This window comes from Balaenoptera borealis (genome assembly GCF_965194805.1).
Source record: "Balaenoptera borealis genome assembly, chromosome: 14".
NCBI lineage: Eukaryota > Metazoa > Chordata > Mammalia > Artiodactyla > Balaenopteridae > Balaenoptera > Balaenoptera borealis.
Genome location: NC_138875.1, coordinates 83,895,123 through 83,918,335, shown reverse-complemented (window position 1 = coordinate 83,918,335; position 23,213 = coordinate 83,895,123). Strand labels below are relative to the sequence as shown.

The 23,213-nt window shown below is 48.7% G+C and overlaps 1 protein-coding gene across 7 annotated transcripts; it reads left to right on the top strand.

Annotated features, from left to right (window-relative positions):
* Positions 1–4,004: 4,004 nt before the first annotated feature.
* On the top strand, positions 4,005–22,037 carry MORN3 (MORN repeat containing 3). 7 transcript variants are annotated; one of them, XM_082356022.1, is made up of 7 exons: positions 4,005–7,950; positions 10,347–10,519; positions 14,155–14,312; positions 15,903–16,062; positions 19,247–19,431; positions 19,668–19,751; positions 20,151–22,037. In XM_082356022.1, exons 2-6 carry the CDS (start codon positions 10,375–10,377, stop codon positions 19,743–19,745), a joined length of 726 nt encoding a protein of 241 aa, XP_082212148.1. In that variant the 5' UTR covers positions 4,005–7,950; positions 10,347–10,374; the 3' UTR covers positions 19,746–19,751; positions 20,151–22,037. The 7 variants fall into 7 exon arrangements, 4 of the variants coding, with proteins under 4 accessions (XP_082212148.1, XP_082212149.1, XP_082212151.1 ...); XM_082356023.1 differs by lacking the exon at positions 20,151–22,037 and adding an exon at positions 19,915–20,137; XR_014234540.1 differs by lacking the exon at positions 19,247–19,431.
* The last annotated feature ends 1,176 nt before the right edge of the window (positions 22,038–23,213 follow it).

The window sequence follows — 23,213 nt, the reverse complement described above, 5'->3', positions numbered from 1 at the left end:
GAGCGCCTAGAGCCCGTGCTCTGCAACAAGAAAGCCACCGCAGTGGGAAGCCCGTGCACCGCAACGAGGAGCAGCCCCCGCTCGCCGCAACTAGAGAAAGCCGGCGCGCAAAAACGAAAATCCAATGCAGCCAAAAATAATAAATAAATAAATAAAATAAATAAAAATTATTAAGAATTTCAAAACAGTGACAGCAGAACATTAAGCCAAGCACAAGGCACTTCTGAGCAAGAGGCCCTGTGTGACTCCCCTGTGAGGAGGGTTGTACTAACTGGTGTATTTTGAGTCCATTTAAGGGTTTCCTTGTTTGCCATTTTCATTATTTTTCTGTTCTTTATGAGGTACCTATGAAACAGTTCATTCCTTTCACGGCAGGTCCATTCTTGGCTTGGGACCCTTCTAAGATGCTATGTCTCAAGGAGAAAACAGTTTAAAGAGAAGGTGTCTACCCAAACGAGAAAAGCCCAGTAAGTGTCTGAGCAACTTCCTAAGGATACCCAAGAATCACCTTTCCTTTCCTTTTCATGGTTTGCATCCTTAATTAGAATTCATAACTTGGCAGTTTGGGAGGTTTTACTGCCTGCCAGGTTGAGACTTTGTTAGAGTTTTCCCAACTTCTCCCTATTCAACCAATCACTGTGGTCAAAAAGTCACCTTCTGCCTCATTCCCTGCCAGCAGGGCAAGTTCAAGAAAACACAGTGGTTCCTGGCCACTGGATTTGGAGCCAACCTTCCTCAGCCTGGCATCTGGACATCCTCACTCCCAGTCTACCCCACTCTGTTCATAGGGCGTTCAACACGATCTCCCATGTTGTGTGAGGCCATCCTTCCACTTTGGTCAAGACAGTGGCCGGAGTCACTACACTATCATGCTTACCTCCAGGACCTTCCCCGGGGTATTCGTATCCCTGAACCCTGCTGTCCTTCCTTTCTGAGTGTGAACTCGTCAAGGGCAGGGGCTGGATTATATTCATCTTTGAATCTCCAGTATCCAGCACAACGTACATATAAAAAATATAACACGTTTTCCACAAGGAATCAAGTTTATGAACTGACACAGGGGACTTCCAAAACATTTCTAACTTTTGCGTCACAAAATCACACTTACCTCTATGCAGACTTGTTTCTTTTCTGGCTCTTATTCAACATCTCTTCCTAATGATTTCCTGACTGGGAATCCTGACTAGGACCTACTTTGATGTGGGCGAGGTGTACTCTATTTTTTTTTTTTTTAAATAATACTTGTTTTCAACCTGGCACATAGGCACCCAAATGTGTCCTTATTGAGTCCTGAAGTCTTTTAGAATATAAGAATTCATGGGGGGACTTCCCTGGCGGTCCAGTGATTAGGAGTCTGCGCTTCCACCGCAGGGGACCCAGGTTCCATCCCTAGTGGGGGAACTAAGATCCCACAAGCCCCGCGGTGCGGCGGAGAGAGAAAAAAAAAAAAAAAGTCATGGGGAAAAAGAAAACAGGGAAAATTCTTTCTCCCTAAAACCTTTATTTAACACACATGTGAAAAAGAATAATCTTGTAAAACCTTTCTAAAATCGAAAATTAAGTTCCAGTGATCACATTCTGGCCTTACATTTCTAGGTTCCGTAATTCCGCAGCTGGGTATTTGGGCGGTCCCGAAATTCAGCTTTCCATTCAGCCACACTTGCCGCGCTTTCTCCCTCCGCCCTTTCGGTTTTGGAACACGATCCCGCCCACTTCCGGCAGAGGCGTCCACAGCGCAGGCGCAACTCCTGGAGCCATTCACGGACCTCCTGGTCTAGTGCCGAAGTACGCGCATGTGCAAGAGGGGGGCGGGGCTGGTTAATTGGGCGGGAGAAGGCAGGTCCACGGAACTCACGCGACTGTCTCTGCCCACCTAAATAGGCAGGAGGAGCCAAGAGCCGCCTCAGGGTTAAGGCAGCGCACGCGCACTGAGTGAGGAACGTGGCGAGGAACAAGGGCAAGCCTTTACGCACGCTCATTTAAATAAGGCAAGCAGCTTCTCGCGTCAGCTCTTTAACCCGCCTCCTTTCTCTCTGTTTTACCCGCCTCTGGCTTTTAAAGGGCCAGAGACCTTTTTCACCGAATTGCTTTTTTAAAAAGAATTTTTTGAGAGCCTTCTGTGTGCCGGGACCAGCTTACATTGTCTTCTGTGTGCATTTTCCAATTTTTTCCTTTGTAACAGTGTAATAATTACTTTAATATATATATTTTTGCGTAAATTTATTTCCCCGCCCTAATTGTACCATTCCCTTGGAGGCAATTCTCTGAAATGGGAGGCAATGTGGTGTTCTGAGCAGGTCTTCCTAGGTCAAAAAGTCTAAGATTGAATCCTGGCCCAGCCACTTATTTTGCTCTTTTACTCTGGGTATCTTCCTTAACTTTTGTGAACCTAAGAGTTTGCAGATTTTTTAAATGAAGGTAAAGCTACCTACCTACCTCATAGAATTGTTGTGAAAACACGCGTACATTTTTTTTAAAACTCTGTAAAGTACCAAGTACTGTACCTCATACCAGCTATCTATTAAATATATAGTAGTCAGTAGTCGTTAAGTGGAATTAGTCAGAAAATAGCTTTATAGTTTCTATAACATGGTTCCAGATGGTTCTTCAGGAGGATTTAACTAATTGCCAGGATGGCTAGTGGTAGGTAATGGTGCGTTTTTCCCCACAGTGTTGGCAATATCACAGTCCATCATTTTTACACATTTTTCTAGTCTAGACAGTATGTAATGCATGGCAGGGTTATTTTAACTTTCATTTCTTTAATTGCTGGTGAGGTTGTGCATATTTCCTTGGGATGATTTATTAGCTGTATTTCTTTGCCTAACAACTATTTTCAAACACCGTAATTTCCACTGGCTTATCCCGGTAGACATTATGTTAGGTTCTGACAGAGCATTTCCTTGACCAACTTAAAAAAAAAAAAGGATGGGGAGCTGTGGGCAGTGAAAGGAAACCTTGCAAGGAAGGGATAAAACGAGATCAGAGCTCATCCCTGAAAGCAGCACTGTCCAATAGAACTTTCTATGGTAAAGGAAATGTTCTGTATCTGCGCTGTCCCCTAGGATAGCCAGTTGCCACAAGTGCCTACTGGATACTTGGAACGTGGCTAGTACAACTGAGGAATTGAATTTTTATTTTTAAAAAATTCTTTGATGGCATAACCCTAGAGATTAAGAAAGAAGGAGAGAAAGGAGAGGAAAAGAGGGGTCCCATAGAGTCACTCAGAAGTGACCTCATTCTGTTTGGGGAAGGAAAAGCACCTCTTACTGAGGAGGCTGTAAAACGTTTAGGATCTAGTCTCTTATGGTCTTACATCTTGACCTTAGGATTGATTTCTAGTACTACTGTGCTGCAGGTAAGTGGCTCAGTTGAGCACAGCTGTATTTGAACAACTTTTATCCCCTAGTGTGGTAAATGGACCCAGAGGTGACCATTTGTAAAACATTGGAAAAAATATTTTCATTGTTCCACTTTAAAAATATTGCTTTTGTTAAACCCAATGTTTAGTTTTTCTTGTAATACATTTTGTTAACCTGTGTAAAAGGATTAAATTTCATTATGGTTTTTAAAATGCTATTTTTATGTGAATTTAAGTGCAGCCACATATTGTTTTTTAAAACCATATGGTTTACCACTAATATCCCAAAGTTGCAATAAACTCTCAAAAGAAAAAAAAAGTGGCCTCATATATACGACGGGACTCAAATTTAGACTTTTGGCATTGTTCCCAAGAGAGAGACAGTCCCAGAGAGTCAGTCGTGACAAGAATGGTGTGCTCAGTTTGCAAAAATCTATCAAGCTATACACTGAGGATATTTCCACTTTTCTGTATGTATTTTATACTTCAGTAAAAATTTAAATAACATTTTCTGTACTTTGTGTTACCCTCTTTAGGCATTTCTCTGATTTTTAATTTAGCAGAAGTCTCAAAAAAAAAAAAAAGTGGCCTGTGACTCTCTCTGGACATCTGAGAGCCCCTAGAGGGCACTCGTTCTGCACCGGAGACTTTTTAAAACAGCTTTATTGAGAGAATTCACCATACAATTCACTGGTTTAAAATGTACAACTCGATGGTTCTTAGTATATTCACAGAGTTATGCATCCTTCGTCACAGTCAGTTTTAGAATATCTTCATCACTGCAAAAAACAAACAAACAAACAAACCTGCCCTTTAACTATCACCTTCCCATCTCCCCACCTCCCCCTTCCCAAAGTAACCACTAATCTACTTTCTGTCTCTATAGATTTGCCTATCCTAGACATTTCATATGAATGGAAACAATGTATGCCCTTTTGTGTCTGGTGTCTGGCTTCTCTCACTTAGCACAATGTTTTCAAGGTTCATCCATGTTGTAGCCTGTGTCAGTATTTCATTCCTTTTTATGGCTGAATAATATTCCACTCTATGGATAGATGACGTTTTTTATCCATTCCATTCTCTTTTCTTTTTCTGGCCATGCCATTCGGCTTGTGAGATCTTAGTTCCCTAACCAGGGATGGAACCCGGGCCCCCTGCAGTGGAAGCACCGAGTCCTAACCACTGGACTGCCAGGAGATTCCCCTATCCATTCATCTTTTGATGGACATTTGGGTGGTCTCCAGGTGGGTCCTTTCTGCCACTTCTGGGAAGGCTGAGACCCAGATAGCTCAGCTCCAGAAGGCCCCATTCTCGTTTTATTTAGACAGTGCTCTCAGGAACAGACTACAGTGTGAATGTCGGCCCCTGGAGTTGACAACTCAGTAAGCATTTGACAGAACCTTGGGATTTCTTGCCAGGGTGGAGCATCCAGTCTTCTAGCCAAAGCTCTGTGCCCAGGAAAGTATATGCCTCCCCAAGGGAATGTTTATCTGTGGGTGTGTGGAGGAGTCCCTCTCACCCAAGACTACACAGGAGAACTCCCTTCATCCCAAGCTGTAAACAAGGTCCTTGAGAGGAGCCCAGCTAAATTCTAGCCATTCAAAACTGACTACCTTTTTTTCTGGTTTGTTTTTGGCCATGTCAAGCGCAGCATGCGGGATCTTAATTCCCCGACCAGGGATCAAACCCACGCCCCCTGCAGTGGAAACATGAAGTCTTAACAACTGGGCCACCAGGGAAGTCCCAATTCTAGCCATTCAAATCTGGCAAGTAATTATCAGAAGGGTGTATGGGACAGAAGACCTCAAACTTGATGTTCCTGGCACTTCGGTATTAAGGAGTGGCCGGTCCATAGCACCTGCTCAGGAGTTTGTGAGTTATGCTACCAAATTCTGACTCCATAAGGAGAATAATCTCATAGATTTGTAACCTGCCCATCCAGATTGCCTGCCGAGGCAGATAAATGTTAACCTACCCCAGATTCTTCTCTAGGGGACAGTCCTTGCTTCCCCTGAGCCAGGGTTTGATTAGTGGTTGTAAAAGGGCTTCTTGGAGGGGTGGGACTGAGGCTTGAGGCTGTATCTTAGCCTGGCCTTGGGAGAGAGAAAACTAGACCATTGAGGTGCCACTCAGTGGGTGGCAGGGCAGCTCTGGACAAAGCCACAGCACAGGGATAGTTTGCACCAGGATAGAACCTGCTGGAACAGCTGGCCAGGTACCTGAGTAGGAGAGGAGAATGCCTTGAGGAGAACCACAGCATCTGCGCCATGACTGGCCCTGGGCAGACTCCAGACCCTAGGTGAGCCAGTCATGAATTTGGGATTGGAATTTGGAAAGAGCCAATTAATTTCTGTGAGTGTTTGGAACCAAACCGAGGTGGGACCATGAGCATGAGAAAGCTGATTGGCAGAATGAGAAAGATGAAGGAGACATGTAGAGAGAGAGAGAGAGAGAGAATGGCTTTGCTGTTGACAGCTTTCCAACACTCTTGTATCCTTAATAAATTTCCTTAATTAGATAGTGTGAGATGGTTCTCTACCTGAAACCAAAGGAACCTTGGATAAGGCATTAAGATACATTGTATAAGTTCTATGTCAAGTACTTGCTAATGAGACAGAGAGACACCCAACAAATTAACTACAAATGATGTGATATGTGTGGAAATTAGAGCAAAATTCCCATTCCAGTGGGAGTGAAGAGCAAAGCAGTGAAGGGGAGCCCACTGGTAATCAAAGACAAGCCATCAGAACAAGACTTTTTTCTATGAGATGGGTAAGAGCTTTAAAAATAATACTCAATGTGGGCAAAGGGTAAAGCTCGGGGAAAAAACAGACACTCTTCTATTCTGTGTATGGAACTGATACAATCTTTCAGGAGGGCAATTTGGTGATATATATCAAGAGTTCAAAAATGCTCACACCCTTTGACCCACAATTCTGTCTCTAGGAATCTTTCCTAAGGAAATAAGCTGCAATGTGTAACCACATTTAAACGGAAGGACATTCATCAGATCAACATTTATAATGGGGAACATTGGCAATAAATCTGATGCCCATCACCAGGAGACTGGTGAAGAAACTATTCAGGTGTTAAAATGATGTTCTTGAATGTATTTCATCATGGAAAAGCTGTACCATTCTCTGGGTCCGTTGTGTTTCTTCTGTGGTCACAAGCTGGCTCCAGTTTTGTAAAAAAGAAAAAATGTATATATAATATTTATATGATTTGTTAAGGAACTGCTTCCAGTAGAAACTGGCTAATACACGGGGGGAACGTAAGTGAAGAAGCCAAGTGAGTACAGCCTGATCCTGTGGGGAACTCTAGAGCAAAAATTATATCTCAACAAATATTCTGGGAATTCCCTGGCTGTCCAGTGGTTAGGGCTCCACGCCTCCACTGCAGGGGGAACGGGTTCAATGATCCTTGGTTGGGTAAGATCCCTGCAAACGGCCTGGCACAGCCAAAAAAAAAATTTTTTTTTTGCCTTCAAAGAGACAGACAATAAATAAGGGGTGTGTGTGTGTGTGCATGCAGTGCTACAGAGAACATGAAACAGGAATGAGGTTGGGAAAGAGGAAAACATTTCAGAAAGTATATATGGAGATTCCAGTTTTAAATAGGGTGGTCCAGAAACTCCGTACTGAGGTGATTTGAATAAAGCCCTGGAGGGCAGGGCGTGATCCAGGCCGCTATTTGGAGGAAGAGATGGCCTGGCAGAGAGCACCGAAGAGGCAAAGGCCCTGAGGCAGGAACACGCCTAGCATTTTCCAGGAACCGCAAGGAAGCAAGTGTGAGGCTAGAGCAGAGTGGGACTGGGCGCACAGAGTAGGGGACAAACTCAGAGAGGAAGGGGGAGGGAGGTGGGCAAATGACACAGGGCTTTGAAGACACTAGGCACTGTGGCTTTTACTTTGAGTGGTCAGGGGAGCCACTGTAGGGAAGTGAGCTGAGGAATGACTTGGGCCGACTTGTGTCTATGTAAATCGGATGCATCTTCCGGGGTGGAGGGGCAATATAGCTTCCCTCAGATTCTCAGAGGAGTCTAATAAACCATCAAAAAACAAAGAACAGGTGTAATGTTGGCTTTCCCTTTAATTTTGCCCCTTTGTCTTTGCAACAAGGCAGAAAAGCCTTTGACACTTTCCTACCAGCATCGGGCGTGGTATTTGCTCTGGGGAAACCGGGACGGGAGGGAAGCGGGGGTGGGGAGGGCAGTAACCTCCCGGGGCACACCGTGGCCCAAGCTCCGCGGATATCAGGTCTCCCGGGCTCGCCCACCAGCCTTTGGCCACCGGGCCGGTGCACCAGCCAGTACTCGACCTCCGCAGGCCCGAAGACGTCCTTCCTCGTCGCAGGAGGATCTGCAGCCTTCCCCACACGCGGCCCCGAGCTCACAGTCTCCGCAGGAAGGGGCGGGACCTGCCGGCTGGCTTTGCTGGGGCCCCGCGTTGCCATAGCGACCCCGGCCCGGCTTGGGACGCCGGAACGCGCGCTGCGGACGACGATTGAGGTTGGAGGCTGCGGGCGGCGACTCCGCCGCTCTCGGCCTAGGACTCCAGATGCAGGATCCGCCCCGCAGGAGAGCGCAGGTGAGCCGGCGTAGGTGTGACGAGGCGCGGGCTAGCGACTGACCCCCAGCCGCCTGGGCCCTGCTCCTTCCACCTTCCATGGTGGTAATTATTGTTATTCAGTATGAAAACAACACGAGTAGAGTACGCGCACCGAGTGGCAAAGCTTTCTTTCCCTTTTTTTTTTTTTTTCTGGCCACGCAGCGTGGCTTGCGGCCACGAACTAACTCGCGCCCTGGCAGTGAAAACGCCTAGTCCTAACCACTGGACCGCCAGGGAATTCCCCAAAGCTTTCTTTTCCTATCAGGAGCTCTATGTATTAAGACCACAACCTCCTCTAGGGTAGAATCTACGTTCCTGAAAGTGTGGGACAGAGGATGAGTTACACTGATGAAGCATTAAGTATCACCCAATGACATCGTAAGAAAGTTATTAGATTCTGAGTTCTCTTACAGTTCTGAGTAAGCCAAGGAGAAAGTGTCAGTTTGGGGCTAATATGGCATTAACAACACCTTTCTGAACATTTGCTAATGTCAACTGTAAGCCCCAGTGTCTAGCTAAGACTTAAGTAATGTTTGCAAAATCTTTCTTGGATAAATGTATTGATTTTTTAAGTGAATTAACTTCAATATAAAGATTAATCATAGTACACATGGTACATGCAAATGGGAGAAAAAAGAAAAACATTAAATTTAGGACATGAGACTGTTTCCCTCTGCCCAGTTTTCACCCTGGCTGTTTTCCTTGCCTGGAGTGACTTTCCCAATTCCTAGGCATGATTGTCAAAATATGTACTAGCCAGTACAGTTGGCCAGCTTAGTCAGAATCACTGAGGCCCCTGCTGTGGCCCTACAGGGAACTCCTTGATAAGCAGGGCCCAGTGCAAAATGAAAATGTGAGGCAGTAGCTCATAAAGTATTAAGAATTTCAAAACAGCGACAGAGCCGAGACCAAGTACATGCCGCTCTAAGGACCAGGCCCTGTGCCACTGTTGAGGTTGCACACCTGTGACGCTGGTCCTGGGTGGGTGGATGCCTGGGAGGGACACCAAGATCTCCTGAAACCTGCTCAGCCCTGAGGTCATTCTCATTGGTCAATACCTCTGCCTGGGACTTCCCTGGCGGTCCAGTTGTTAGGACTTCGTGCTTCCACTGCAGGGGGCCTGGCTTCGATCCCTGGTGGGGGAACTAAGATTCCGCTGGCCACGCAGTGCGGCAAACAAAAACAAAACCAAAAAAGACCTCTGCCTGCTGATGGTTAAATAGTTCACTCTAGTCCCCCACCCCCATCCCCTCATTCCCCCATCCCTCCACTCCCCCACCCCCCATCCTTGGCTGCTAGCACTGCTTGAGTGTGTTTGTGTATTTCCCATCTATGGAGCAGGATAGATGGTACCTGCTGAGGGGAAACAGGGATCCCCAGATTTGGAGACCATCTTTATCACCTTGCACAAGTCCCCTGGAGACAGACAAATAGACAAGAATGTCTGCACTGGAGATCCTGGGGACATGAAGAGCATAGATGGGGGGCTTCCAGTCTGGGGAGAGACCCAAAGTCTCTCTGCAACCCCACCAGGCAGGGTGGGGAGGAGAGAGCCCTGGTCTGATGAAAAAAACCTAACCAGGCAGACAGGAAGGGTACCTAGGCAGAAGGCAGAGGTCAGAGGCAGAGGGTGATCAACCATCCCGGTGTGCCTGGGACTGTCCCAGCTTTAGCACTGAAAGTCCAATGTCCTAGGAAACCCCTCAGTTCCGGGCAAACCGGTACAGGGGGTCTCCCAAGAGGCAGTCTCTTTAGTTGATGGGCTCTCCTGACAGCTCACAAACCCCTGCAAAGCCAGCCCCTAGGCTTTTCTACCATCCTGTCCACCAGGCATAGGGGGCAGGACCCCAGGGGCTAAAGTGTTGGGTGTTGAGCCAGTGGTGGTAGCGGGGGTGCCCCTGTGGGCTGTGCCATCACGGCTGTCTGCCAGCCCAGACAGAGTGGCCTGGCTAGGCCCCAACTCCCCAGAGTGGGTTGTAGTGCTCACGACTGAGGGCTCCAGGCCAGCATCCACTCTGGTTGGTCATACTGGTTATTAAATATGTGACTTTCACCCTCTCCCCCGGGGCAGCTTCTTCCTGATGTCATCACAAACCCCTCTGCTCTGTTGGTTTCCCTGGGTTCCCATCCCAAGCAATTGTGCCATCAGATCCCCCGCCCCAAGGGGGCCCCTGGAGAGGCAGGGGAAGAGAGAGCCTCCGAGGGTCAGTCCAGCACAAAAGGATACCCCCCAGGGGCTGCTCATCTGCCCTGGGGACTCAGAACACACATGACTCATCCCACTTGACCTCAGACAAGTGTCTCCCTGGGAAGCCCCAGGATCCTGGTATTACTGACGGCAAACTGAGCCCCCGATGTCCCTAACCCTTTGCCAGCACCCTCTGGCCCACAGAAGCAGCCAACATGCCTATCTCCAAGTGCCCGCCAAAGTCAGAGCCCCTGTGGAAGGCGTGGGACCAGAAGGCCCAGAAGAACGGACTGAGGCACCAGGTGTTCGCTGTCAATGGTGATCACTATGTGGGCAAGTGGAAGGACAACATGAAACACGGTAAGTGGGGGACCTTCGGGGGCTCAGGCGGTGAGTATGGGGTCTGGGCCATGGTGGGCAACCGGGGCCAAGGAAGCAGCTTGCATAGCTCACTGGGGATATAACATGTGTCTCTGAGGAGTGAATGCCGACTTGGACCAACCAGGGGCCTCCTCCTGCTGGGGCTCTGGAACCCAACTCGGCCCTGGCTTCAACTGAGCAAAGGGACCAGTTGGGGACAAAGCAGTCTTTAGGCACCAGCCGCAGCCTCAGCCGGGACTCTCAGGACACCAGCTCATTCTCTACCTCTGACACCTGGGCTAAGCATGGGGCTGGCTAGCAGGAGGAAAAGGTGGCCCCCAGAAAGCAGCTTGCAACTGGGATTCTGGTCCTCAAACTCAGCCCTTCAAACCAGTAGGGGGCGAGGGAGGACACCCGCCATCCCCCACCCCCTATACTTCCACCCCCTATACTTCCACCCCCCACCCCAAGTGGCTGGGGCTCTGACTTTAACTGGGCTGGGCTCAGTTTAACTAGCAGGGAATACGGGGCTCTTTGTGATACAAACTAAGCCCTGAAGAAAAAAAAATAGTTTTTATTCAAAAAAGGTGTTATGGCTTCTCAGTCCAGTCTTGCAATTTCAGATTCTCTGCTCTTAACCATTCTTCTCTCCTACCTTCCTGCGTTAAGCGCTTGAGTCCATAAAACTGGGTCAGAATCTCAGCTCCAGTAACTATGACCTTGAGAGATCTACTACACTACTCTGAACCCCAGTCTCCCCATCTGTAAAATGGGAATAATACCTATCTGTTAAGAGATGACATCTATCAAGTATTTAGCCAAGGGTCTGTGCAGAAGGGAACTTCTGGAGTGTTCTCAGAGGGCTGACCATGGCAGGAATCACTACTCAGAGCTTCCTTGTCCAAGAAGGCCCCCAAAGTTGACCTCACCCAGTGTGTAACACAACACCCACCCTCAGCACTGACTTAAAGGCCAGGGTTTAAGCAGCTGCTTGGAGCTCTATGTGCGGTTAAAGATGTCTGCCTGCATATTTCAATCCTTGTGGGCAGCCTGTGGTGTGGACAGAACCCTGGACTAGGAGTCAGGACCCTGAAGTTCTGAGCCTGGCTCTATTACTGAGTAGCTGTGTGACTTTGGGTAAGTCATTTCCCTTTCTCTGGACTTGGCTGCCCTACCTGTGATATGACCTTGTGGGCTGGTGTGGCCCTCTGAGCCCTCCTGTGTGAGTCCTGCCTCCCCTCAGACCCTGGAGGCATAGAGCTGATGGGGCTGGGGCTGCAGAAAGCAGATCTGTCAGAGAACCCAGGTCCAATGCCCCCTCTCTTGACTCACCTTTCGACCAAGCTGAAGTGGGTTGCTGTCGTATAAGCAGGCTGGAAGCAGTCCAGAGAGCCGTCATTCAGGGCAAGGATAGGGTGTCCCCAGTGGTTACCCAGACCACTCACTCCACTAATACTCATTGTGCTCCTAGGCTGTGCCAGGCCCTATCCTGGGCATCTGGAATAATCCCAACACTCAGGGTCCTTCCAGTCTCACTGACAACCTGCACAGTAGGTAATGTCCCATTTTACAGATGAGGAAACTGGGGCTCAGAGAGAGGAAGTGACTTACTCAAGGCCACACAGCTAAAAGTGGTATCATCGGGATGTAAAGGGGACCAGAGAGAAGCCATGAAAGGAGCCATGAGAACATGTTTGAGCCGAGCCCAGAGGATGAAAATGATTAGCCAGGCAGGGGGGAGCATGTCTTCTAGATAGTGGAATCAGAGATGGGGGGATGTTTTTCACTGTTACCTCTTGTTCAAGGAACGGACTGGAAGCCAGTGGGCTGGAACACAGAGAAGGAGGGGAGAAAGGGGCAGGTTAGGAGGGCGAATCATATAGGGCCTCTTACGCCTTGGTAAGTTCTGCCTTCATCTGGGAGACAAACAGTCTCATTGGACCAACTTGGTCACATGCCCTTCACTGAATCAATCACAGAGGCCTGGGTGGATAGAATACACTGATTGTCTAGGCTTGCCAGGAGGAGAAGTCAGCCCCATGCAAACCTCAAGGACTGAGAGGGAGGGCTGCGTCCCCAAAGGAAATAAACTAGAAGAAGGACAGATGTAAACAACCCTTCATCCCCTGCAATGTGACTGGACCTTACCTCAAGGGCAAAAATCATTGATATCATCTTTTCTATTTGCAGGCATTGTCCTAAGTGTTCTACATATATTAATGAATTTAGTGAACAGAACAACCCCATGAGATATTCTTATCCCCATTTTACACACGAGGAACCTGAGGCCCAGAGAGTTAAGTTACTTGCACTAGATCAAAAAGCTCACAGGGACAATGTTGGATTTGTTCCTGAGCTACCAAGGACCAAGACATGAGTTGGTGTGCATAGGTACTCCACAAATATTGTATTCATCTCTTTGTTCAACAAATATTGGTCACCTACAACATGCCAGACACTGTTCTTCCGTGCTGGGTATAGAGCAGTGAACAGAACAGATCAGTCTGTGCTCTTGTGGAGTGTACATTCTCCTGGAAGAGACAGACAATAGACAATAAATGATAAATAAGTGAATTATCTATTATGTTAAGAGCTGACAAGTGATATGGAAAGAAACAGAACAGGGTAAGGGATTAAAAGAAGCTTATACGGAATAATTTTAAACGGGATGGTCAGGGTAGGCCTCATTGAGAAAATGAGATTTCAGCAAAGACTTGCAAGAGGTAGGGAGTGAGCAAATATAGAGGGAAGAAAAAAATATATATATAGAGGGAAGAGTTTTCCAGGCTAAAGGAGAAGCAGGTACAAAAGCCCTGAGGCGAAAGTATAACAGGTGGGTTCCAAGAACAGCATGGAAACCACAGTGGTTGGAGAGCAGAATGGAAAACGGGAGTGGAGGACACAGAGGGGTTGGAGTAGTAGGAGATGGGTCTCCATGTGTGTTCAGGAGAACTGAAGAAATATGCAGAACATTTTCTAAAAATCCTGACCATCTGGTGTATCCATTCAGTATTATTAAAAGATGAAGCTTGGGACTTCCCTGGTGGCGCAATGGTTAAGAATCCACCTGCCAATGCAGGGGATACGGGTTCAAACCCTGGTCCGGGAAGATCCCACATGCCGTGGAGCAACTAAGCCCATGCGCCACAACTACTGAGCCTGCGCGCCACAACTACTGAGCCCATGTGCTACAAGTACTAAAGCCTAGAGCCCGTGCTGGGCAACAAGAGAAGCCACCGCAATGAGAAGCCCACGCACCGCAATGAAGAGTCGCCCCCGCTCACCACAACTAGAGAAAGCCCGCGTGCAGCAACGAAGACCCAATGCAACCAAAAATAAATAAATAAAAATTAAAATTAAAAAAAAGATGAAGCTGAAACACTGAAGGGGCAGATTTCTACTTGGGGTCTGCTATGTCAGTTTGGCTTCAGGGCAAAAGGCTGTAGAAATAGAACTTTTTGGGGGTTTTCCTGGGTGCTGGGGGTCTAGAGACCGGGCACAGACCCTGACCTAGTTCTTGAGAATTGTCCAGTCTAGGGACCCCTGAGGTCCAGGCAGACACAGCACCTGCCTCCCGGCACCCCCAGCCCCATAAAGGCCGTGTCTACCATGTTGGCGCATCTTTGTGTCCCTAGGGAAAGGAACACAGGTCTGGAGGAAGAACGGAGCCATCTATGAGGGGGACTGGAAATTTGGGAAGAGAGATGGCTATGGCACCCTCAGCCTTTCTGACCAAGAGACCGGAAAGTACAGGAGAGTCTACTCAGGCTGGTGGAAGGGCGATAAGAAATGTGTGAGTGGTTCCCATCATGCCCTGGGGAGTGGGCCAGGCTGAAAGCAGGCTGTGCGTGTGTGTGTGTGTGTGTGTGTGTGTGTGTGTGTGTGTGTGTGTGAGGGTGGGGGGGTGGTGGTGGTGGTGGGAGCAGTCAGAGAGGCCTGGGAGAAAAGGGTGGGGGGATCTAGGGGAGGAGAACAGGGTTGCTGTGTGGGTGGGAGAAGGAAGGGGTGGGGGAACATCAAGGCTTCTCAGAACAAAACCCAGGAAACAGGAAGCAAGAGGAGAGGGCCCAGGGAGGAGCCCATGAAACCCTGTGGCTACAAGAAGCCAGCCAGGCTGTGAGGGGCCAAAGTCTCCTCCCAACCTCCCCACTCATTTCCTGGCTTTCTTTTCCCCTGGCAACCCTTTCTGAGAACCCCCCTTCTGTTGGGACTGGATAAGAGGTGGCAGCGGGGGTTTGGAAGAGTGGGAGCAAGAAAGAAAGCAGGGGCCACACCCTTGGCCAAGAGAGGAAGGTCCTGAGGGATAGAAACTAGCCAGAGGCACGCCCCCAACCCGTAAACACCTGAATCCTCACCATAGGTCATGGAGACAGATAATAATACAGTATTGCTATCGAACAGCAGCTACTGTAACCCTGGAACATGATATACTGTAAACTCTCACATCAACAACAACATCATCATCATCGTCATTATTATTATTCCCGTTTTACTGATGAGGAAACAAGCTCAGAAAGGCGCAGAAGGTGAAGTGCCTTGCTTGGGGTCACACCACTGGCAAGTTGTAGAGCCCAGCATTTCATGATCTCTACTCTCAAAATGTTTATTGGCCAGTGGGGATAAAGCTCCCAAAATAAATATTTTACATATAATATGGTGCTAGGATAGAGGTTTTTACAGAAAGTCCAGAGGCAGTTCATTGAGAATTCAGGGCAGGCTTCCTGTAAAAGGTGACACCATAAGATGCAAGGAGTTAGGGAGTAAAAAAGGAGAAGAGGAAATAGCAAAAGGAAGGATATAATAAACAGTAAGGTGTGTCTGCCCACAGGGGTGGGAGTGAGGCCTTGAAGGTTATGTAGGGGATCAGGATTTTGAAGAGTAGACTTGGGCTGCATAACCCAACCTCTTTAGGTGTGATCTGCGGGGAGTTTGTGGTGATTCTCTGCGGCTGCATGATAAGTGCTTATGTCCATTTTTCTGGGGAGAAAGTCCATAGCTTTGATCTGATTGTCAGGCATCTGCGACTTTTAATAGGGTCAAATCAGAGTTGGGGAGACACGGCAAATGTGATCGGATAGACGACGTAAAGATCCTCCTAGGAGCTGTATGGCAGATGCATGGGGTCAGGGGAGAACGGGAGAGTGGAGGAGGAAGACCAGTGAGAAGGGGTGAAATGATGGTGGGCTGCAGGAAGGTGGTAGCACAAAGATAGAGGAGAATGGACGGCCTGGGAGATTCTTCGATACACGACCGTCAGCTTGGATGTAAGGCTCGGGGGGGAAGCAGGGGAGAAGCCCAGGTGTGTGGCTTGGGTGCCAGGGAGGATGGTGGGAGTTCCTAGTGGTGTGGGACGTCGTGAACAAGGACACCTTCGTGCTTTCAGGGCTATGGGATCCAGTTTTTCGGACCCAAGGAGTATTACGAGGGTGACTGGTGTGGCAACCAGCGCAGCGGATGGGGCCGCATGTACTACAGCAACGGAGACATCTACGAGGGCCAGTGGTGCAACGACAAGCCAGAAGGGGAGGGCATGTTACGCCTGAGTGAGTGCTTAGCCCCACCCCCAATGGCCTGTTGATCATGCCCACCCGACCACGCCCTCAAGTCACACTCCTCTGGGCCCTGCATGGCCACGCCCCATCAGGCCAAGCCCCCCCCAACCCCACATAGCCCTGTCCCGGCTGGGTTAAGGTGAATGACAGGACCCGGTCCTTGCCCTCAGGAAGTTTATACTCTAAAAGGGGAGCCTAACAATAAATATAAACAATTAAGACATTGTCTTATGGTGTAATAATCATAGCCTACACTAATACAGCCCTGAGCTCATTTAATCCACAATGCAATCCTATAAGATAGGTGCTCTCATCATCCGCACTTTACAAATGAACAAAGGCACAGAGAGGTTAAGTCATTTGCTCAAGGTTACGCAGTCTGTTCTGAGGTCAGAAGTGCTCAGGACTTCCCCTTGGAAACAGGAAGACGTGTTGGAGAATGACAAAGGAGTTGGGGTCAGGGCTGGTTAGACTGGCTTTCGGTCAGAGAACGCCTCCCTGAAGGGGTGTTGTTTGAATGGAGAACGGAAGGAGGAGAGGAAGTGGGATATGTATTGCGCTGGGGAAGGACGTTCCCAGGCAGAGGAAAGAGTTCTGAGAAGCTCGCATTTGTATCAGGACTGAATCCATTCTCTACAAAGCAACCAGACCGAGCTTTTCATAAATTGGACCTTGTCACTGCCTTGCTTTCAACCTTTCCATAGCTCCCTATTGCCCTCAGACTGAGTTCAGAGGCCTGACTGTGGTCTGTGGGGCCCAGCATGATCTGGCCCTGCTCACCACTCCAGTTTCACCTCCCCTCTTCCCCTGGACTCCCTTCTTTTTGGCGATACTAACTTTCTTTCAATTCCTCCCACTTTCTGCCTCAGGGCCGTTGCACTGCTGTTCCCTCTTCCTGGAATAGAAAGACGATTCCCCCAGGGACTTCCCTGGTGGTCCAGTAGCTAAGACTCCAGGCTCCCAATGCAGGGGGCCTGGGTTTGATCCCTGGTCAGGGAACTAGATCCCACATGCTGCAACTAAAAGATCCTGCATGCCTCAAGGAAGATCCCACGTGCCGCAACTAAGACCTGGTGCAGCCAAATAAATAAATATTAAAAAAAAAAAAAAAGGAGATTCCCCCAGATCTTTGCATTTGTACATTCCACCTAAAGCACCTTCTTCTCATTATTCTCAGCACTTGCTTCCTTTGCTTCTTAGAACTAGGTGTATAATCTTGGGCGAACTACTTTGCATCTCTGTGCCTCAGTTTCCTCTCCTGTAAAATGGGAATAATGGCAGTACCCACTTCATAGGGCTATGGGGAGGATTAGATGAGGGAGTCTGTGTAAAGTGCTTAGAACAGGGCCTGGCACGCAGTAGGCTGTCGATAAAGCTAGTATCATTGTCCCTCTAGACTGTGAGCCTGCAGAAGGACTGGGAATGTGTCTGTTTTGTTCCCCACTGTTTCCCCAGGGCCTGCCAGGTAGTAAGTAGATACTCTTGGTGAGGACACAAACCAGAGCCCAGTCTCCTGAACACTCAAGATTCCAACTTCCAAAGAGATTTTTTTTTTTTTTTGGCTGCGTTGGGTTTTCATTGCTGTGAGCCGGCTTTCTCTGGTTGCGGCGAGCAGGGGCTACTCTTTGTTGCTGTGCATGGGCCTCATTGCGGTGGCCTCTCTTGTTGCGGAGTACGGGCTCTAAGCACGCAGGCTTCAGTAGTTGTGGCACACAGGCTTAGCTGCTCCGTGGCATGTGGGATCTTCCCAGACCAGGGCTCGAACCCGTGTCCCCTGCACTGGCAGGCGGATTCTTAACCACTGCGCCACCAGGGAAGTCCCTCCAAAGAGATTTGACTAAACCAAGGCACTGGGCAGCTGGGGAGGGTTAAGGGCAGCCACTCTGTCATTCTCAATCCCCCGTGCATCCGCGTCCGTGCCTGATTTCAGTGTGCATCTCCTGGTAGTAATAGCCTGCTTTCATTGAGCACCTTCTGTGGCCTGCACAGTGAAGGACCTCTAAGTGCACTGTTTCTAAGGCTTGGACTCTGGAGCTGGCCAGCCTGGGTTCAAATTCTAGCTCAAGCTCTTACTAGTTGTGGGACCTTGGGCAATTAATTTCCTTACACTCTCTATGCTTCAGTTTTCTCAACTGTAAAGTAAGGAAAAAATAAAGCTTAACTAGAGTTATTGTGAAGCTTAAATGAGGTTTATATTTGTAAAATGCTTAGCATGACACGGAATAGTAAGTGCTCAGTATCAGTACATCCTTGTATGGGCTCAGCAAACTATTGGCCAAATCCAGCCCAACACGTGTTTTGTAAATAAAGTTTTATTGGCACACAGATGTGCTCGTTCAGTTATGTATTGTCCATGGGCTGCTTTTGTGCTGCAATGGCAGAATTGACCATGCGCAGCAGAGACCCTATGGCCCGCGATGCCGAAAACACTATCTGCCCCTTTGCAGAAAAAGTTTGCTGACCTCTGACCTAGAGTTTATCCAATACTCTTCTAGGTCCTGTCTGTGTATGGACTCATTTAATCTTCAGAATAATTTTATGAGTGAGGAGCTACTCTTGTCCCCGTTTTACAAATGAGGAAATGAGACAAAATGGTTCAGTGACTTGCTCAAGGTCACACGGCTGGTAAGTGTCTGAGCTGAGACATGTTGGCTTTATTATTATTTTTATACCACCACCACCGTGATCCAATGGGAAGTGGAACTGATTCCCGATTAAGAGCCGGGGCTCCTGATATGAACAGGATTTGGTTTGAAACCCTGCCTCTGCCACTTCCTAGTTCTGTGACCTTGTGCAAATCAGTCAAATTCCTGGAGCTTTTCAAGTTCCATGTATAAAATGGAATCCTTCATCCTTCACAGAACTGTTTTTGTGAGAAGTGAGGTCAGAAACAGCATGGAACCAGGCACAGAGTCAGTGCTGAGAAAACATTGCCTGTCAGTATTATTAGCTATATTTTTTACAGCTAGGAAACTATGGTGCTCATCTAAGTTCGGGGAGGTAGTGGAGGTGAGATGTGAACCATGTCTGAAACCGGAAGTCGCTCACACCCCAGGGCTCTATGGCTTTCTGGTGGGCATGTCTAGCCTGGCAGTGGCAAGGGTCCAGCCCGGGTATATGTAGTCTGGCCTGGTTTTGTGGGCCAAGACCCCCGACTCCCTGTTCTTTCCCCCAGAGAACGGGAACCGCTACGAAGGCAACTGGCAGAGAGGCATGAAGAATGGGTCGGGGCGCTTCTTCCACCTGGACCATGGTCAGCTGTTTGAAGGCCTCTGGGTTGACAACATAGCCAAGTGTGGCACAATGATTGACTCTGGCCGTGATGAGGCCCCCAAGCCCACCCAGTTCCCCATTCCTGAGGTGGGAAGCTCTCCCGGATCCTGGGGCCACACGCAGCCCAGGGAGAGACAAAACAGCACCCACAGCCACACCCAGCCTGGCCGAGCCCAGCCTGGTCAGGAAACAGACAAGGTTTTGTTTTCAGTCAGGGCGACCCCAGGGAGGCTGGCAGTACCCCACAAAGCAGGCAGCGCCCCGAAGGCTGGCAGCCTGGGCCTTCCATGCTCCTCAAACCAACCCCTGCTGCTTCCCTCCAGGTCAAAATTCTAGATCCTGACGGCGTGTTGGCGGAAGCTTTGGCCACATTCAAGAAGACAGAGGAAGAAGGAGATTGATGCCAGGTGAGAGGTGGGCACACCTGCCACCCTCTGATGTGGTCCAGGCAGCTCCTGGGGTCTCCTCTGGCCTAGGGGCTCAGGGGCTTGACCAGAGAGGGTGAGTTTCTTGCCTCCTGCAGTCCTGCTGGTCGTTGCTTCTTCCCCTTCAAAACTCTTTTCCCTGCAGAAGTCCTGCCAAATCCTCCCATTTGCACCCTGGGCTTAATCGGATTGGAGTCAGGTGGTCTGCTCGCCCTGGAGGGCCCCGGGCCTCCACTTGCCTATCTGTCTTGTGGGGCCTTGTTCAGTGCTACCCCTCCTGGTGTTGGTATAAGTGGGGTCGAGGAGAGAGCACTGATACAGCATATTGGAGACGCCAGCCCCACCCACCCCCACCCCCCACCCCACGCCTTGCCCCTGCAGAAAGAACACCAGCGCTTCAGGAGGAATTCAAACCGGAGTGACCCAACTGCTCGGACCGGTGCGGCTCCCACTGGTGGAGCAAGGGGGGGACTTGGGCACACCCTCAGCACCCTCAGAAGGCACCTTACTCCTTGCAGCACTGGATCATTCCTTACCAGTAGGAGGCCAGTGCTTCTCTCCCCTGCTGGCCTTGGGGACGCCTTTATTCTTGGACCCCATCCCTGAGCAACCCAGAATAAAGGAGAGCCTGGCAGCGTGAGCCCGGGGCCTGTGGTGGGTGGCCGGGGTGCGAGGGAGCCTCAGGAGGGATTTCAGGTAGAGAAGAGGGGTCCCCATGGGTTGCATGAATTTACCTTGGGGCAGAAAGGGGCAGTGCCTCCAGGTCTCTGATCTCCGAGATATTCCGAGGAGAAGATAGAGCCTGCATCTGGTTACATTGGTCACTAAGATTTGGCATTAAAATGTGACGTGGCTTCTCAGCCTTAACACAGGGGCTCCCAACCTTGGAATCCTGTGGGAGATTTAAAAGCTAGGAATGTCCGGATCCCATGCCCAGAGATTCTCATCTGTCTGGGGTGAGGCCTGGGCCTTCAAAAAGCTCCCCAGCTGACTCTAATGTGCAGCTGGGGCAGAGAACCTCTGACTTACTGGCTTTGGGATCCTAAGTAAGTGACCTCAGTTGCCCCATCTGTAAAATGGGACTTCAGAGATCTCACAGAGGTGTTTTGAGGATTTGCTAGCAGATGTAAAAATAACAAATAACACGTATTAAGGTTAGTTGTAAAGCAGATTTCTGGGAAGGGCTTTGCATAATTCTAGACAAAATTCCTGCAAGATAAGAGGAACTCTTACATAATGGGTAGGAACAGGAGTTCTGCAGTGACTCCTTGAGTGTGAATCCCAGCACTGACTTATTAGCTGTGTGTTCTTGTGTACGTCACTCAACCTCTCTGTGCTTCAAGTTTCCTCTCCTCTAATATGGGACAATAACAGTACTTACCGCCAGGGGTTACTGTGGTTACTGGAAGAATGAAATAAGGTGTGGTTCTAACCTGAGGGAGGGTGGTTTTGTCCCCTTTCCTTCCCTGGGAACATCTGGCAAAGTCTGGAGACATTTTTGGTTGTCACAACTGGCAGGGAAGAATTCTACTGGCACCCAGTGGGTAGAGGTTGTGATCCTGCTAAACATGTTATGATGTAAACACTCTACAGAAGAATTATTCAACCCAACTTCAATGGTGTAATACCATGAAATAACCCTGAAATACCACGATGTTCATAAAGCCCTCAGCAAGTACCCGGCATGTAGTAAAGCGTTCACTGATGCTGAAGTTCTCTCTGCCGTCTAAACCCCAAGCAGGTGGCCCGACCCACGGCATGGTTCTCAAGTCGGTACCTCTGAAGCCGGGAAGCTGAGCCTGGCTGCCTCTGGACACATAACTAACCAGACACAGAGCCACTCAGTGCTAGGCCCAGCACTGAGAGCTTTACACGGGTGCTCTCCCATGACCCCTCAACAACCTATGAGGTGTCCTGCTATTATTCATGTCATTTTAGAGGAGGAAACTGAGGTTCAGGGAGACTCACAAGTCACCAAACTAGAAAGTGACTGTGCTTAAACTTAGGCCTGTCTGCTCTTAAGGTGAGAACGGTGGTGGTGCGTATAGAAAACTACCATTTTTTCAGAAAAGGTAGGATGTGTACTTGTTTATGTATAAAATCTCTAGATGGGAACAAAATAAACTGGCAACAATGGTTGTCTCTGGGGAGAATTGGGAACCTGGGAACAGGGGAGGGACAGCAATTTTTCACTGCTGTGTTTGGAACCTATGAATGTATTATCTATTCAAAACATAAAATTGAAATTAAAGACTGTGTTCTTAACTGTCCGTGTTTCCCTAAATTGCCTGAGTCTGAGTACCTTAAGTGCTTATGAAAAAGAGATTCCAAAGACACCCAGACCAACTTGAACTGGAATCTGCAGAAGAGCTTGGAAATCCACTTTTTACAAGCCAATCTGATGATTCGTGAGTTCAGGCAAGTTTAGCCCAGAAATTATTCCAGCAGGATCCCAGATCTCTGCAGATGCAGGGAGGTGGGTATCTTAGGGGAAGGATGGAAGATGCCCAGGTTTTCTCTGGGGAGCAGTGGAGCGTTTCACACAGGGGCACCTGCCCCACCCTACTCGGTCCCAGTCAGAGGGCCTTCTGGGGACAGGGGAGGGTGGATCCTGGTGTATGTGATGCAGGATGGAGGCAAGAAGCTGCAATAGGATAAAGGAGGGCCCCCCTCCCCCACTCAGCCCACCAAGCTGCTGTGGCCATGTCCAAGTCTGCACAGAAGGACAAAAGCTTAAGGCCACACTTTCCCACAACCAACTTTCACTTCAGCCAGAGCACTTTGTTTTTATAAAACCACTTTCTATATCAGGTTTATGGGACAGAATGAGCTGTCAAACACAAAGGCCCTCTGGGGCCAGGTAAGTAACATATGAAGCTGGGCTGGTATCAGACAATAGGGAGTGGTGGGGACTGTGGCAAATACATCTCCTGGGTAAGAGGTAGCTGCAACTCAGCTTCTGTTCATTGTTGCTCTGCAAGAAGGCGGGCCCAGTAATGCTGCTGCTGGATCTTCCGATTTCTTAAGCAAAGCCAGAATCAGTCTACATAAGATTTTTTGAGTGTCTAGGCTCTGGGCCAGATTTCCAGGCTCAAAAACTTATCCTCTTTGGACATCAATTTTTGTCATCTGCAAAATGGAGAAAAAATTCCTCCCAAAATGCACAACCTGATCATAAAGATGAGGACGTATCAGAGAAACAAGACAGAGGCAGCATTCTACAAAACCACTGGCTCAGACTCTTCAAAAATGTTGATATTACAAAGGACAAAGAAAGGCTGTCCCAAATAAAAGGTGACTAAACAGACATGACAACTCAATGCAATGCATGATCCTGGATGGAAAAATCACTTCAAGAAAGGACATGATTGGGACAACAGGGAAACTGAAAACGAATGTTGTATTAGATAATAGTATCACATCAATGTCAAATTTCCTGAATTT